This window comes from Miniopterus schreibersii, assembly GCF_964146895.1.
Source record: "Miniopterus schreibersii genome assembly, chromosome: 2".
NCBI classification, from domain to species: Eukaryota; Metazoa; Chordata; class Mammalia; order Chiroptera; family Miniopteridae; genus Miniopterus; species Miniopterus schreibersii.
In genome coordinates this window covers 36,204,990-36,220,078 of record NC_138102.1, presented here as the reverse complement: position 1 = coordinate 36,220,078, position 15,089 = coordinate 36,204,990, and the positions used below count along the sequence as shown (strand labels likewise).

Genomic DNA, 15,089 nt, shown 5'->3' with positions numbered 1-15,089 from the left:
TCTGAGTGCATTTGGGGTCAAGGTAGGGGTTGAGATGTGTACATTGGGCAAGTAAGCCAATACTGCAAGTATGTTTTTATGGGAAGATGTACACGCAAGTAGGTGTATCTTCTGGGTACTGGTGCCTGTGACTGGGAGCTAATAGCATGATGTGAAGTTCAGAGCACTGTGGCCATGGAGAACAGCAGCCCTGCACCACCGATGCCTGGTGTACTCCACATCCCCTAGAGGATCTCAGAATAGGCTGCATTCTCCACTTAATTCCTTTACCAAAACTGGCATATTAGACAACCATGGTGCTCTTATAAAACTAATCACCCACTTTAAGCTAAGAGTTCATGAAAAGAGGGCTCAGCTAACCCTGCTGGAAAATTCGTAAACAAAACAAGGACATATGGTGCTATACACAACACCAAAATATACAGATAACTTTCAAAAACATGTCTTAATTCAGAGAGAAAATTAGGCTAAAGCTATGTAGTCATTATTGCCAGAGTCAATCAAACATAAAGAAGGAAGGGGGTGAGCAAAGTGGGTGGTTCATTTATATTTTATTTGCCTTTTCTTTCTTGACACATGCCAAGAAACTGAAAACATTTACTTTAAAAATTATTTTGCCATTATTTTTCAGGACAGACTTTACAATTATTAAAAATAGCTAATAGTTTATAGCCTGACCTTCCACTACAAATATTAAAAACTTATGATTACACATATATTAAGAATAGTCTTCGCGCTCAATGAGGTATGAGATGCTTTAAAAAATCTGAAAATAAATTTTAATCCTTCAAAGATAAAATAACAATAAAAACATATTTGCAGTGCAAAGAAATCAATCATACCCATTTAGAAAAAGAAAACAAATGAGATTGTGAAGACAGATTAAAGAAATTCCAGTAAGACGATTCTAGACCAAGTCAGGCCACACATGAAGAGATGCAGGCCGGTTCTGATCTCATGAAACTCACAAAGCTCGGCTCCTTATTCAAACAGGCCTCGACAAACTCCTTGAGGGGTTTGCTGTAGTTTCCTTCCAGCGTCGGGGGGTTGTTCTTTGGAATGAGGAATAAAACCTTCATGGGGTGCAGCTCAGAATGAGGTGGCTCCCCTTTTGCAAGCTCTATAGCTGTTATGCCCAGGGACCAGATGTCTGCCTGCAACAGAAAAGGATCTTTAGAGACCCACCAAGCAGGAGTAAATTCCCATATACTTCCTGGGGAAAAAAATACATCTTAATGCACTCTTTTAAGGTTTCAAAAACATTATTTTAACTGAAAATAAAAAACATAAGCTTTTGGTTCAATTTCAAAATAGGCAACACACAGGAAACAATTTAATATACAAAACATCTTCTAATCTCTGTACTAAAGATGGCTTTTATGATTCCTTGTCTTCCACTCGCTGTTGGAGGTATAATGAATTCAATGTTAACTGAGGTCTCTGAGTTGGTCAACGGCACAGGTAATCAGAGGTGAGCAGAGGGCAGATCTGGGGAGTGGAGGCGTGTTCGCCAGTCAAGCAATGCTCAGAACTAATGTAATGCTCTGAGGTAAACGCTAGCTCTACCACCAAAGTCTTATGACTTTAGACAAAGTATCTAACCTATGAGTCTAGTTCCCTCACCTGCAAAATGGGAATAATAGCAAGTGGTTGTGCAAGGTGCCTAACACAGCGCCTAGAACTTAATGTTCAAACACATAAAGAAGTGGGAAATACTCATATAATGCACCCCCACATGCCTAGCACATGAATTTACTAATACCATACAAGTTTTAGCTATTAATCATCCTAGTATATAATAAATGAAAACGTTATGACATTCTCCCTGAGAACCTCAGTTTGCCAATAAAGACTTTTTACTACATATCAATACCTAAAATTAATAATTCCTTATCATGTAATAAATATTATGTAATAATTTAATGTCATGTAATAATTAAATTTTCTCAACTGTTCAAAAGTCTTTTCATGGTTGGCTTATTTGAATCAGGTTCCAAACAAGGTCCTCATGTTGCAACTGATTGTTCGGTGGCCTAAAGCTCTTTTAACCTACAGCAGTTCACTCCCTCATCTCCCCAGGGTCACACCGACTTAAGAAATGGGCCCAAATTCTAGATTTGTCTGGTTTCTTCCTGGTGTCATTTAATGTGTTCTTCTACTCCTGTATTTCCTGTCAAATACTCAATGGGTTAATTAAATCTAGAGGTTTGGTTAGCTTCACTGTTAGCAGGAACCAGGGGTGCCATATGGGGGCACCCAGGGTCCAGCTGCTAGACCCCCCTCCTACTCAGCACGGGCTTGTGGTCTTGCGGGGGAAAAAGGGCCAAACCTCCACTGTATTCAGTGTAGTGCAGCTTCTCTGCTCCTATCACTGTGCACTGTAAACCCATCATAACTCCAGACAATTAAGTGAGAGCCTCATCTCTCACACTCACCCTACAGCGAGGAAATGGAAAGTCTGAAACCCCTTTCAGATCACCGCAGGGCCCAGACATTTTCTACCTTTAAAAACCTGGAGAGGACTCCCCTGCCATGTTCCCACAGTCCTAGTGAGTGTGAGAAACCCTCACCACCATCTCCCTGGCACATACATGCCATGCCTACCACATACTCTATTTCCTCCTCTTCTCGGGGAAGGCAGGAATAAGCAAGCCTTTTCTAGGTTGTTTGTACTACACTTTACTAAAGGTCTACATAAACCAGTATCAGGAGGAATATGCCTATTTTCCTTCCACCTGCAACTGCACTCTGCTTTATTTTACATGTGTATTATTTTAAAAACCAGCAAAATGTGACTTATTCCAGAGTCCCTCCCCTCAGGAGGAAGAAGATGGGTGCAAAGGAGCTGCTGGCAGTGAGCACCAGTAATTTTGGAGTGGCAGGACGCCAAGTGGTGTGCAGGTACCAGGAGGGAGGGCGACGTGCAAGAACAGAAGGCAAGGAGGACAGAAAGCATGACTCGTATACGGCAGCGGCCCTTTACCCAACAGGTTCCTTCCTAAAGTTTGCATGGTTCCCGTCAGTCTGCTACTCGGCACTAATCTGCCTCCTAGCCAGACAGATGCAGGACCTTTGCCCAGACAACCTCTGACAGATGTACCTCCAGACCCCTCCACATCCCGTTACCACTTAAACCCACTCTGTAACTACAAGGCCCAGGCTGATGATGGTGTCAGCTGGCCGATGACAGTGTCACAGGATGTCCTGGCACACGTTTCCGTCAGTGGTCTGAGGGATTGCTATTGGGCTCCAAGCCAGACAATAAGCAAACAGGCAGCAAGACTCTGAGGCTTCCATCTGCCAGGACGGACCAACGAAAAGTTGACCAAGGAAACAGCATTCCCAGCCCCAACTGTTACACAGCTCTGAGTCTCCAGAGAAAAGGGACCAGCATCACTCACCTGCTTCCCCTGGGAGAGTCACCAGCAGAGCCTTGTCAAGACAAAGTATGTGCCAACCTCCCAGGCAGCCAGCCTAGCCAGGAGCTAGTGTCACCCCAGCCTCTTGGAGTCCTTTCTTTGAATCCTAAATCACCAAGTGCCAGGCGTGTGGCTCCTGACATCTCAGTGCTCCTGACAGCTTTCCTCTATCCTGGGACTTCTGTAGGGAGCCCCTAAGTGTCTTCCTAACTTCAGACTCCCTCTGCAGACATCGAACATCCTCCTGACTGATTTGGAAGCCTCGACTAGCACTAGAATAAATGGCAAGCAATGTGGCATCATGTATCAAAAGCCATAAAAAATATCCAAACTTGTTAAAACCAATTAATTCCGCTTCTAGGAATCTATCCTAAATAAATACATTTTAAATTTAGAAAACAGTATATACTACCAAAAATATTCAATGGCAGCATTACTTAGGCTAAACTTTAGAAAAACGACTAAGCTGCTGTGGCATGTTAACTTACTAAAGTATCACATAGCCAACAACAATAATGCTGATTGGGAACCATATACGTAACTGAGTTTGTCTATGACTGTATCTAGGAAATATGGCGTCATATTTAGAACATGTGTCTGTGTTTTAAAATATAAGTATGTGGAGGAAGGGCAGTCATTTCCAAAGCAATTAAAATTAAAGTATAAGAAGAGACCTGTTTTACTGCCATAAAAGACATGAAATTAGATATTAAGAGAAAACAAATAGTGGTTTTCAATGTGAGTTCAAGTCAAAAGCTGTGAGGACTAGTGCTTTGCACTGTAGACATTTGTAAACAGATATTTTCCTATGTGGAGAATTCTAGGTGGCACCATCCTAAGTGACAACACAGAGTACCTATTACTGATGACCAAGGACTCCTTCTCAATGGGTGCTGCAGGTTGAGTGGGGTGCTACTAATATACAACATTCTAAATCTTTGCAATACCAATCTTTGCAATCTTTATTAAGCTAGCTACAAATCTGCAGACAATACAATTTAAGTGGTATAAAAATTGTGCATAGAAAATATTTTAGAAGGAACCATGGTCAACTCTATAATCAAAAGGAAGAGGGGGAAAAAACCATGGAGAATCCCAAATCACAGTTATAACCAGTCAAAACATAGCTCAAAGTGGATTTAATATAAACGATTTACTGAATTAGATGCAATACTTAGAAATGCATGTATAAGCAGCATCTAGAGGTATAAAAAAATCATTTGCGCTACACAGCAATTATATGGTTGATCCAAAAGGTGCCATCATTACTATGTGCTAAAATAAAGTCTGCTGTTAGATGCTATTTCCACTCACCTCCGGGGCTTATTACAGCAGAGGCTGTGGGTAAATCCTGATCCTGAACAGGGACTGGGGAGGCCCGTGGGCTCAGCATCAGGGCAGGGAGGGTCAATCCTGCACTGCGGTGGACAAGCTAACTGTGTGGACTCCAGCAACCAATGGACTAACACCACCGTGTTTTCACTCACCTTTAACAATTTTATTTTTTTCCAGCAATACACCACCTATTTCCACTTTTCACCATGGTCAGACTGCCAATGGTTATTTCAGAGATGTCTGGAGACACCAAAATAATGTGGCTTGTGTCTGGGTGGTAGGGCTACAGATGTTTTTCTTTTCCTCTCTCCCTCCCCATTTTTTTTTCTTTATTTTCCAGATTAAGGAGCATGTACTGCTTTTGAGACCCAAAACGGGACGAGTTATTTACACGAGAATACTGACACCGGCCTCTCAGTGTCTACAGGATGTCGTTTCACTTAACAGCCAGTCACTCTCTCTGGCCTCATCCCCACCACACTCTTTACCGCAGCGTACAATCCAAATATAAATGTCCCTCCTTTTTTACACGGGCTTGGTCCAAACACCCTTCCCTTATCTTTGAGGGGCTGAAAAGCCCTATGTCTGACTCCTTGCCGAGCTGGTTTTGATATCCCTCACTGAGCCCCCCCCTGCACTCCTGCTTACCTGTTAGAGCACCTGACACCAAGTACTGCCATTACTCACTAAAGATGTAAATTATTTAGCGCAGCACTGGGTACAACTACAGCGAAGACTGAATGAATGAGTACAGAGAAAAGGACATGAAACGGGCAAAATCTTTACCCGAATCCAATCCATTTGGTGACACACCATCATAATAACCTTACAAAGGAAGTGGGGAGGGTGAAAAAGATGAAAGTTCTGCAGCCCAAGTCCCTGCTCTAGCACTGAAAGCAAATGCTTCCTTGTCAGGGAGCAGTTTTTTGCTTTGGCACCGTCTTCAAAGTTTGGGGACTTCTTAAACAAACCAAGCAGCCCTAAATCACCTTAATAATAACAACAATTATGATAAAGGTTCTTCAAACTTATGGACTATCATGGTTTAGTAATGCTGTGCTCAGATTAAGAACTAAGATCGACATTAAGACACCCCGCATGGGCAAACACGGTCAGAGCACCTAAGCAGCCTGGACAAATGACACAGGGGTCAAAGACACCAGTTTAAGAATGTATTGTGTTAAACAAGTTTGTAGACATATACATAAAACTAAAACTGATATTCCCTTTTAGTTCAGTGAGATGAAGATGCTAGTGAGGCAGATAAATCCTTTCCTTTTCCCAACCCGACCTTCCTTTGAAAATCAATGTGTGTACTCAAGATGAAAGTGATGGGAGTGTGCTCTCATGATGACAGTAACAGAACGTGCCACTCTGTAGCTGGTTAAGTTCTCCACCTGTAATGCAGAGACCAGTGGGGAAAATGTCCAGAAGTATACACAAAGAAGAATGGAAGGGAGAACTGGAAAGAAGCCGAATTAAATTTGTGTATCAGGAGACCGGGGTCACCAAAATGGCTACAATGCCCCTCCAAGAACATAAACTGCCCGTCAGGCAAGTCTTGGTGAGGGGAAGCAATCACTGGAAGTATATCTCGCAAAGCAACCTTGGAAAAAGGCCTGTAGTCAGGCATAACAAAAGCTGCTAGCCCAGAGTCACAGCTAATGAGGTGTATGTGACATTATCCCTAAGGGCCCAGGCTCTGGAACCCCACTTCTGATAAGCCTCAAGACTGAGGCATAGGCATTAGCCTTATCTGCAATTTCCACATCTCCTGGGTCAACAAACCTGGGAAGCAAATTTCACATAAACATATTTTCACACATGGTTTCCAATAGAGTCATTAGAAAATTTAAAAATGCTTAAAAAATAAAGAATCACTGGGTATGATCCAAGAAAACGAAAGATTTAGCTTTTGACATAAGCCAAAGGAAAAGGTAATCAAAGGTCAAGTGACAGTTTCTCAAACTCCCAAACCAAGTGTTCATTCCCTATGAGTTTGAGACAATGCCTTTTAATCTATCTAAAAAGAATACTGCAACATCTACTGACCAGATAAGAGCAGTTCGATCTTGATAAGAACTCTAGGGAAAAAGGTGGCAAAACTGTGATAAGTAAAATCTCTAGGAGAGTATATATGACAGGTAAAAGAGGTTGGTGCCCTAGCCAGTGTGGCTCAGTTGGTTGGAGCATCATACCATGCACCAAAAAGGTTATGGGTTTGAATCCTAGTTAGGGCACATACCCAGGCGTGGGTTCAATCTCCAGTTGGGGTGCACATAGGAGGCAACCGATCAATGTTTCTCTCTCACATCGCTGTTTCTCTCTCACACTGACATTTCTGTTTCTCTGTGTGTCTCTGTCTCTCTCTCTTCCCCTCTCTCTAATATCAATAAGCATGTCCTCAGGTGAGGATTAAAAAACAGAGAGTTTGGAGAAAAGGAATTATAATTTTGCCTCATGTTGGTTAGGAGCCTGTGACAATAACGGCCCTAACTAGGAACTAAAAATAATGACAGGAAGAGCTGTAGCAATCTCTCTCACATTTTTGTTTCTCTTATGGAATCCTCTTTCTGTACTTGTCCCTTAAAGATCATTTAGAGTCTCTTCCAAGGCCCTCTTCCTTCACCTACTCCACTCAGGCCTCAACTACCACCAATAGACACACAACCCCCAAGCGCTCTCTCCGGACCACCACCACACACCCCTCCCTCCTGAGAGCCTCTGCCTTGATCCTCTGTCCCTCCACACCCACCTTCAAACACCCTCCTACCAAACAGACATTGTTCAAGCTAAAAATCTCATTGACTATGGATTGAATAAAGGGTATTAAATGATACAGCAGGAGACAGAGGAGAAACCTGCTTTTAACCAAGGTCCAAGAACGACCTTTATGACCTACTTCAAGGTACCAGTCTTCACTCTAACTGGAAAAGCTGTAAGGTGAAAATACAAAAGGGGGAACTCTCCAGACCCAGAGAACATCAAGCCTCTCAGCACATACCTTTGAGTCATAGGCTGACTGTTTAATGACTTCAGGTGCCATCCAGAAAGGGGTGCCCACAAAGGTATTTCTTTTTATCTGGGTATCTGTCAGCTGGCCTGCCACTCCAAAATCGGCCAGCTTCACCTCTCCATGTTCAGAGAGCAGAACATTGGCAGCTGTAAAATCAAAGCAAGATGCCTCCTGACATTATTTGTCGTATTAGTTTGGGGAATGTTTACATCCTCTCCCCAGTGAGATCATGTGCTCAATAAGAACAGGCACCAACGGTATGCTTTTGGTTGGACACCCCTCAAAGCCACCCACCCCCAGGCATGCTGCAGTACTCTACAGATATGCACAGAACCACCTCCCTCGAGAAGGAAGCAGTTTAACCCTACAGCACGTTCCTACCCACCTTAGGTTTTCAACGGGATAAAAACAAGATGCTGTCTTACCTTTAATGTCTCTATGAATTTTCTTCTCAGAATGCAAGTAATCAAGTCCTTTCAGTATTTCTCTTAATATAGTAGCAATCTGTGTTTCATCTAAAGGGCCAGGTTCTAACTAACAAAACAAAAAAATGTTAAAGTTACTTATATGATTATAAGAAGTCTGAAATGACAAAACAGAGTCAATACCCACATTAAATGGACAACAATAATGAAAATCTAAAAACTTCTTTACTCCAAAACAGGCATTTCATCCAGACAATAAAAACCTACGTAAAGGGCCTTAAAAACAATGAAGCAGCGAAAGTGACTTTGCTGAATGAAGCAAAGCTGGCTAAGAATTAAAGCAGTGCCAATGAGAATGGCCATGGTCAGCCCCGCGGAGCCTGCATGTTGAGCCAGGAGGTAAGATTTTAGTCCAGAAAGCAAAAGCCCAGAAACTCACAGAACTTGCTAGGTAGGATATGAAACAGCTTGGCTCTGTCCTACAATATATAATGGTAATCAAAACACAAGTGTCCAAAAGAGAAGGCCTGGGAGCCCACTGTTTTCTGAGGCTACCCCTACACCAGAATTTTTTAAACCTAAATTTTAAAACTTGGGGGAGGACAGCTGAAAGAACTCAATTCCTAATGATTGGGATGTTTTTGTTATATTACACACACACACTTACATGTTATATAACAAAATACTTATCCCAAATGAAGTAATAATTACCTCTGAAAACTATTCTGAGAAACTCAAAGAAATTAATATTGATTCCTTAATATTGGTAATTGGACAAAGACATAAGGAGAAATATCAAGTACATATATGCCCATTTTTAAAGGGAAAAATTAGGCTCTAAAGCTCAGTTCAAATTGAGTAGGTCCACCATCACTTGCAGAACAGGGAATTCAACCACAACTAAAAACATAAATTACTTTGGCAAAAAGACCAAGCACTCCCTAAAGAACTCATCATGGAACTGCTAGATAGAGGGGCAGAATTCAATAATATATTAACGGGTCCTCGGTATTATGTTTCAGGTTTGACAGTGAATGCCATCATAATCCAAATCCACATACCTTAGTCCACAGGAAGACACACCCTGTGATATTCACCAAGTGTTTTTAAAAGATAGGTATGCTTTAAAATAAAGGGAATAAAAACTAATACAATCCACGTAAGGTAGAATTCTGAATGACACTCATACTTGCTCAGAAAGGCAGTCCTACTCGTGTGGGGGGGGCTTTGTCTGGGATGATGGCAACAGTAATTTATCGACCAAGGCGGGGCAGCTGAAACACCCCTTCCTGTTTCACTGCAGCTTTACTCATGCCTGGAACTGCCTTCTGGTTCATGTAGTGAGCTGTGCTGCCTCTGTTCACTGGCCCAAACTGGTCTACAAAAATTCACCAAGTCTGGGGAAAGGCGGGGAGGTTCTCATTCTCAAAGTCGGGGGCTGCCTCTCCTAACAGGGTGGCTCACTGGGATTCTGGCTGTCTGGCAGCAGGGCACGCCCAGATGGAGCAGCTCCCAGCTCCCTTACCTTGAGCACAAAGATGGAAGAGAACGTGCTGCTCACTGTGGTTTTATTGTACATTATGTGCTCAGAGAAAGTCACACTGCTTGGGCCAATTAGCCTGCCAGGAAGTATCCCAAATTCTAATCAAGACACTATCCAAAAGTTACCTTAGACCAAGGCAACAGGTTACACACTTTGTTCCATAGAACCTAACTGTTCCCAGTTATCTGACCAAAAGTTTTATTTTCAAGAAGCACACATTGAAATTACTGTTCCAAAGAGCACAATCTGGAAACCTGCACCATCTGTCTTCTCCACATCTATTTTTGAGTGTACATAGAAAGTAGACATTTTAATACTCAAAATGAGGAAAAGGCACTTTTCTCATAACCTGGGGGAAAGAGGAGGGCAGAGATGCTGGCATATTTGCTCTTATTCACAACAACAGAAGGCAGAAGGATAACCCAGTTGTTCAAAATCATACCACAGAGTACAAGTTCCATTTCCTCCTCCAAGCAGAAAGTCAGTAGCACATGACTAGGCTTGGGCTTAACTTTAACCTCCCTGCTAGTATTATCAAGTCTCTGGAAAGAAACAGCAGGGCAGTCTAACGTCAGCAGCAAGGGGAGATAAGAGGAGCCGAGAAAAACTACCTGAAAAAATCTCCCTGTGGATCACTGAGAACTGGCTCTCTGATTAATGTATGTACAGTCACGCCCTTTTAAATCTGGTCTAAGCACCACCCACCAATGGTTTATTCTTCATGGGCGGGAGATACTCTACTTACTTGGGGTGGGGAGGAAAGTAGATGTCTTTCTTGGTGTCAAAATTCACTACGAACAGTCCTCAGTTGCTCTCTTCATCACAGAGATCCTCACCAGGGGGTAAGACCAGGCTGAGCTGAGTTCTCATATATTTGCATTCTCTACCATTACCATTTCTAAGCAGTATAAACATGGTTGTCTCTATCATTAAGAGAACTGTGGAATCTTCAAATAATCTTTATAAAAGAAAGACTCCCAGGAAAAAACTTTACACTGCATCTCATCTCTGGGTGACTTCTAATTCTCTCACCCCAAGTCTGCTGTCTCCTTCTTCCTCTGCAACAGAGACTAGCCAGGTACAGGGTCACCCAACGAAAGGCCCCATATGTCTGCCTCTGCAGCAGCAAGCACAGCCACGTGAATAAGTTCTCCCCAGTGGAACATGAGAAGGGGCACATGCCCCTTTCCTGGTCTTGGCCTTGAAACACTGGCAGCCAGAGAGCACTATGACTGGGGACCATGGAAAGCCACGGGTGACAGATGGTAGGACCACCCACCATGCAGGACCCTGGTGACCATGTGGACTTGAGCCCACTGACCCCCACAGGTGGGAGAGAAATACAATTATATCTTGTGTGAGACACTGGGGCCCTACAACAACAACAGCGTGGCCTAAACCTTAATGAATATGCAGTCTTATTTCTTAAAAACACACTGTGGATACATATTTAAGTCTGTCAAACATCTCTATATGGTATCAAATTTTTATGTGTGACAATATTCCAGTTTTTAAAATCTGTTATAAACATAAGACCCTCTCAAAATAATACTAATAGTTTTCAACATGCAGAAGATAATTCTTGTATCCCATTATTAGTGTCCTCTTCTCAGAGAGTTAGGGGCAAGGATAAGAGACAGAGAATGATACAATGAAGTCAGAGGGCGGGGAAGGACCGCATGGGGTGAGGGAAGGCCACAGGCTTTGCACCTGGTCACAACGAGATCCAAAGTCCAGCTCTATTTGCAAGCTGGGACACCTAGCCTCTGAGTGTCTCTGTTTCCTCATCAATGAAAACAAGATGATTAGGGACATCCAAAAGGGATTCCTGGTTCTTGTTACCAGGGCTATTGATGTGTAACATAGATGGCATTTTCCTGGGACTGTCATACTATAAGGTATTTTTTTTAATGGAGATTTCTACACTTCCTATAATGTCTAAAATTTCACAGACTTCAATTAAAAGCTCCAAAGAAAGTTACCACTAAATAAGTAAACTACTGTGGCATTAAGAATGAATAAATTTTAGCATTCAGAGACTAAAATTGCTGTCCTGAAGGACTCAAGGTCAGAAAAGAGTCCCCGCAAACAACTTGATATGTGCCGTAAACGGAATTCACTTAATAGGAAATCTAATTATACAAAATGAGATAATTTTCTAGTCCTGTAGTACCTCCCAAAAGAATTAAAAAAAAAAAAAAAAAAAAGTTATTTGTGTAAAGTATATTTATGAAAAAGCAGCAAAGCAAGTCATAAAATTTATCCAGCTATTTTGTCGCTGTTCCCATTTTAATGTAATAGCTTATACCATATTACCTTTTATTCTTGAAAAAAATTTTTTTTTCCAATATATCTTTATTGATTTCAGAGAGAGGAAAGGAGAGGGAGAGAGAGAGAGATAGAAACATCAATGATGAGAGAGCCACTGATTGGCTGCCTAGCCCGCAACCCAGGCATGTGCCCTGACCAGGAATCGAACCCCGATCACCTGGATCCTAGGTTGACGTTCAAATCTCCTTTGAATGTAATTTTGACCAATTGCTTTTATGGTTTATAACATCAGATTATTTTTTTAATTGGGCACATAAGCCTTTTAGAGGTTTATAGTTTTAGAGGTTTACCTACCCAAAAAACTACAAATTGCTACCATTACTGAGAGAAAGGAAGCTCCTTTTCATCAAAGGGAACTTTTCTCCTTAGTGAATAAAAATCTATGTAGACTATAACCACTAAAGGACATGGGCTTCCTTCAGCTCTCACTCTGAGCAGTAAGTAATGCAGACACATCATCCTGACAACCTTCTATCAGGCAGGACCCACCCTCTAACACTGAAATGATAGGTTAGGCTTGTCCTGGAAATCACCACTCACTGAAAAGCCAGCTTTTCTAGCAAGAGTAGGAAAAGAGGGCTGATTACATTAATTTTGCTGTGTAACCATAGTGGAGAAGAGATGTCAAGTGCTAAACAACTACATGCGGTCTTTTAAGAATTTGTTCTGCATGTGCTGTGCTTCAAGGCCCATTTAAGCAATGCTTATGACTCACTGGTTATCTCTGAGAGTCCCGTCAGAGGTTAACACGTAAGTCAGGTTTTATCACAAGAAGCAAGTCACAGACTGTGACTCTGAGGTTATTCCATACCTTGCTCCCACACAACCTTGTGTGGAAGACAGTGGCCCACATTAATGTCACAGTAGGTCCAGGCCAGGTAGTAGACAGCCACTGGTGCCGGCCCAATTCCACCATGGTCACGCTGCATACCTGCGCACTGCTCTGACATGTGGCAGTGTAACGCAATCCTCACACCCTACCTGGCTCTTACTCCTGGAAATTTGTTAAAATCCTAATTCTAATTAATTATAAATTAAAATATTACCCACATATTTTGGAAGCTAAGTTACTATCTGAAATTTGAAACAATGATGGGTATCAGGTCTACAAAAGTGAAAACCGGTTTTGGAAAACTAGCAAATTGTCCTTTGGTAAGACAGTGACAGGCAAAATCCTTCTTGGCTTTTAGGAATGAATTCATCCATTTCCCAAGAAACAACAAAACGGGTTTCAAAAGCAGACTTATAATTTTCAATAACATATCCAAAGTAGAAATACACATTATAAGAAATAGTCTGATCCATTTTTCATAGAACTTAAAAGAGAGAAAGAGAAATGGATAAACACAAAATTATCTTTGAAACCAAGACTGACTAAAACTTTAATGTGTACAAGCCTAGGACGTAATACTTACTAGATCTAGCGCAGAGCCTCCACCGAGATATTCCATTATTATCCACAACTTAGTATCCTACAAAAACAAAAGAGAGAAATTATTTTTAAAACGAGCAAAACCCACCCACACACACCCACACCCACACACACACACAGACACACACACACACACCCCTAAGGGTATTTTTCATTATTTTGAAAGTAGAAAATTTTGTAGATACATATGTATCAACGGAGTGAGTTGCTGGCAGGAAAGCCTGCTGTTTCAGAGGGGCTTCCACATCTGGCCAGGGCCTGCACCAGACTCTTCTAAGCAGGGTGCTCCAGACCTTCAGAACCAGAATCCCTGAAGACAGGACCACGGAGGGTTCCACTCTTAAACAACCTCAGTCAGTTTGAGATCCAGTCCCGAAAGCCAGTGCAATCCAGCAGCAGTCATACCCTGGGTGTCAGCCAGGTGCCCGGAGCACACAGCTGTGGAAGCGGGTCACTGCCCTTCCTGAGGCCTGCAGCTCTGAGATGCAAGGACTGACCCTCGTCCCTGTGAGCAAGGGAGAGGAATGCTCCAAGATGGGATGGCCTGCTAATGTGAGCTTCGCAGAAAGGGAGCCAATTTCAGACAACCCCAGAGGCCACCGGACTCTCTTCAGGAAGCTTTCCAGGGGAGTAGGACCCTGTTTAAGCCTAGAGTCTGTGTCCCTCTTAGCTCCCCCTCACCAGCTGGTTGAGGTGCTATTTGTGACTCTGTCTTTTCCTTTTGTTTCTCCTGAAGCCACACAGCCCCTGTGACTCCCAGAATTCTCTATTTAAACATAAATTCCAAACTGCTTTTCCCTTGAAATCAAGTAAACAAGCAAGCATCTGCCCTGTTCTCTGAGAGACAGTGCCTGTGTGGTGGTCAGGAAGACATAGGCTTGGGGATGGGCCAGACCAGGGCTGGGATTCTAACCCTTCTTACAACCCAAGGGGCCTGGGAAGTTATTTCCTCTCTAACCTCTGACCCAGTGCTTAGCTAAGTGTACACACAGAACAACAGCTGGTGACTCGAGTAACCCCTAACAGTACTCGTGACAAGTAACCCATCAATGATTTTGGTGGTGGATGGCCTGTCACAGCCCTGATGGTGTTCTAGCCGCTACCCAGGAGCTCTGTTCATGGGTATGCTTATATCAGCACGATTCACTACTAACTCAGCATTTGATGGTAGCTTTCTTATGCATCAAAAGGAAATAGAAAAAAAAAACCTTTGCAAGGCTCTTCAGTATGTTCAGGATGGAACCGTGCCCTTACTTTTTAGAACATCCCCAAGAAGGCCCCCCTGTCAGGCACCATCCAACTCCTGGTTCTAGCAACACTGACTCCGGCTTCTTGGGCCTTTCACCTCAGCAACTCCCTGTCAGGAAAACATCACCTGCCCCATATGCTGAGCAGACTTTTGCTTTAGCATCTACTGGTCTGATTTCCATTTTAGATTTACTTGCCTGTGTTTCCCCCAACAACAAGCTAAGTGCCAGGGGACAGTGCCTGGCACAGTTGAGCTCAGGAAAGGTTAACCGTGGCACTCTGTAGTCAAGAAAGGGCAAATTATACTGACTGTGCACTCACTCCAGGGAGGCACTGATGC

At 42.6% G+C, this 15,089-nt stretch overlaps 1 protein-coding gene across 1 annotated transcript in view; it reads right to left on the bottom strand.

Moving 5' to 3' along the window:
• The window catches only part of STK24 (serine/threonine kinase 24), a 105,445-nt gene that overhangs the window by 12,353 nt on the left and 78,003 nt on the right, over positions 1 to 15,089 (bottom strand). The window contains exons 3-6 of the mRNA XM_081129009.1: positions 13,485 to 13,541; positions 8,196 to 8,304; positions 7,759 to 7,916; positions 969 to 1,154 (exon numbers count right to left, since the gene is read on the bottom strand). Of these exons, the coding sequence (XP_080985135.1) occupies positions 969 to 1,154; positions 7,759 to 7,916; positions 8,196 to 8,304; positions 13,485 to 13,541 (510 nt within the window). The remainder of the gene's footprint in view (positions 1 to 968; positions 1,155 to 7,758; positions 7,917 to 8,195; positions 8,305 to 13,484; positions 13,542 to 15,089) is intronic.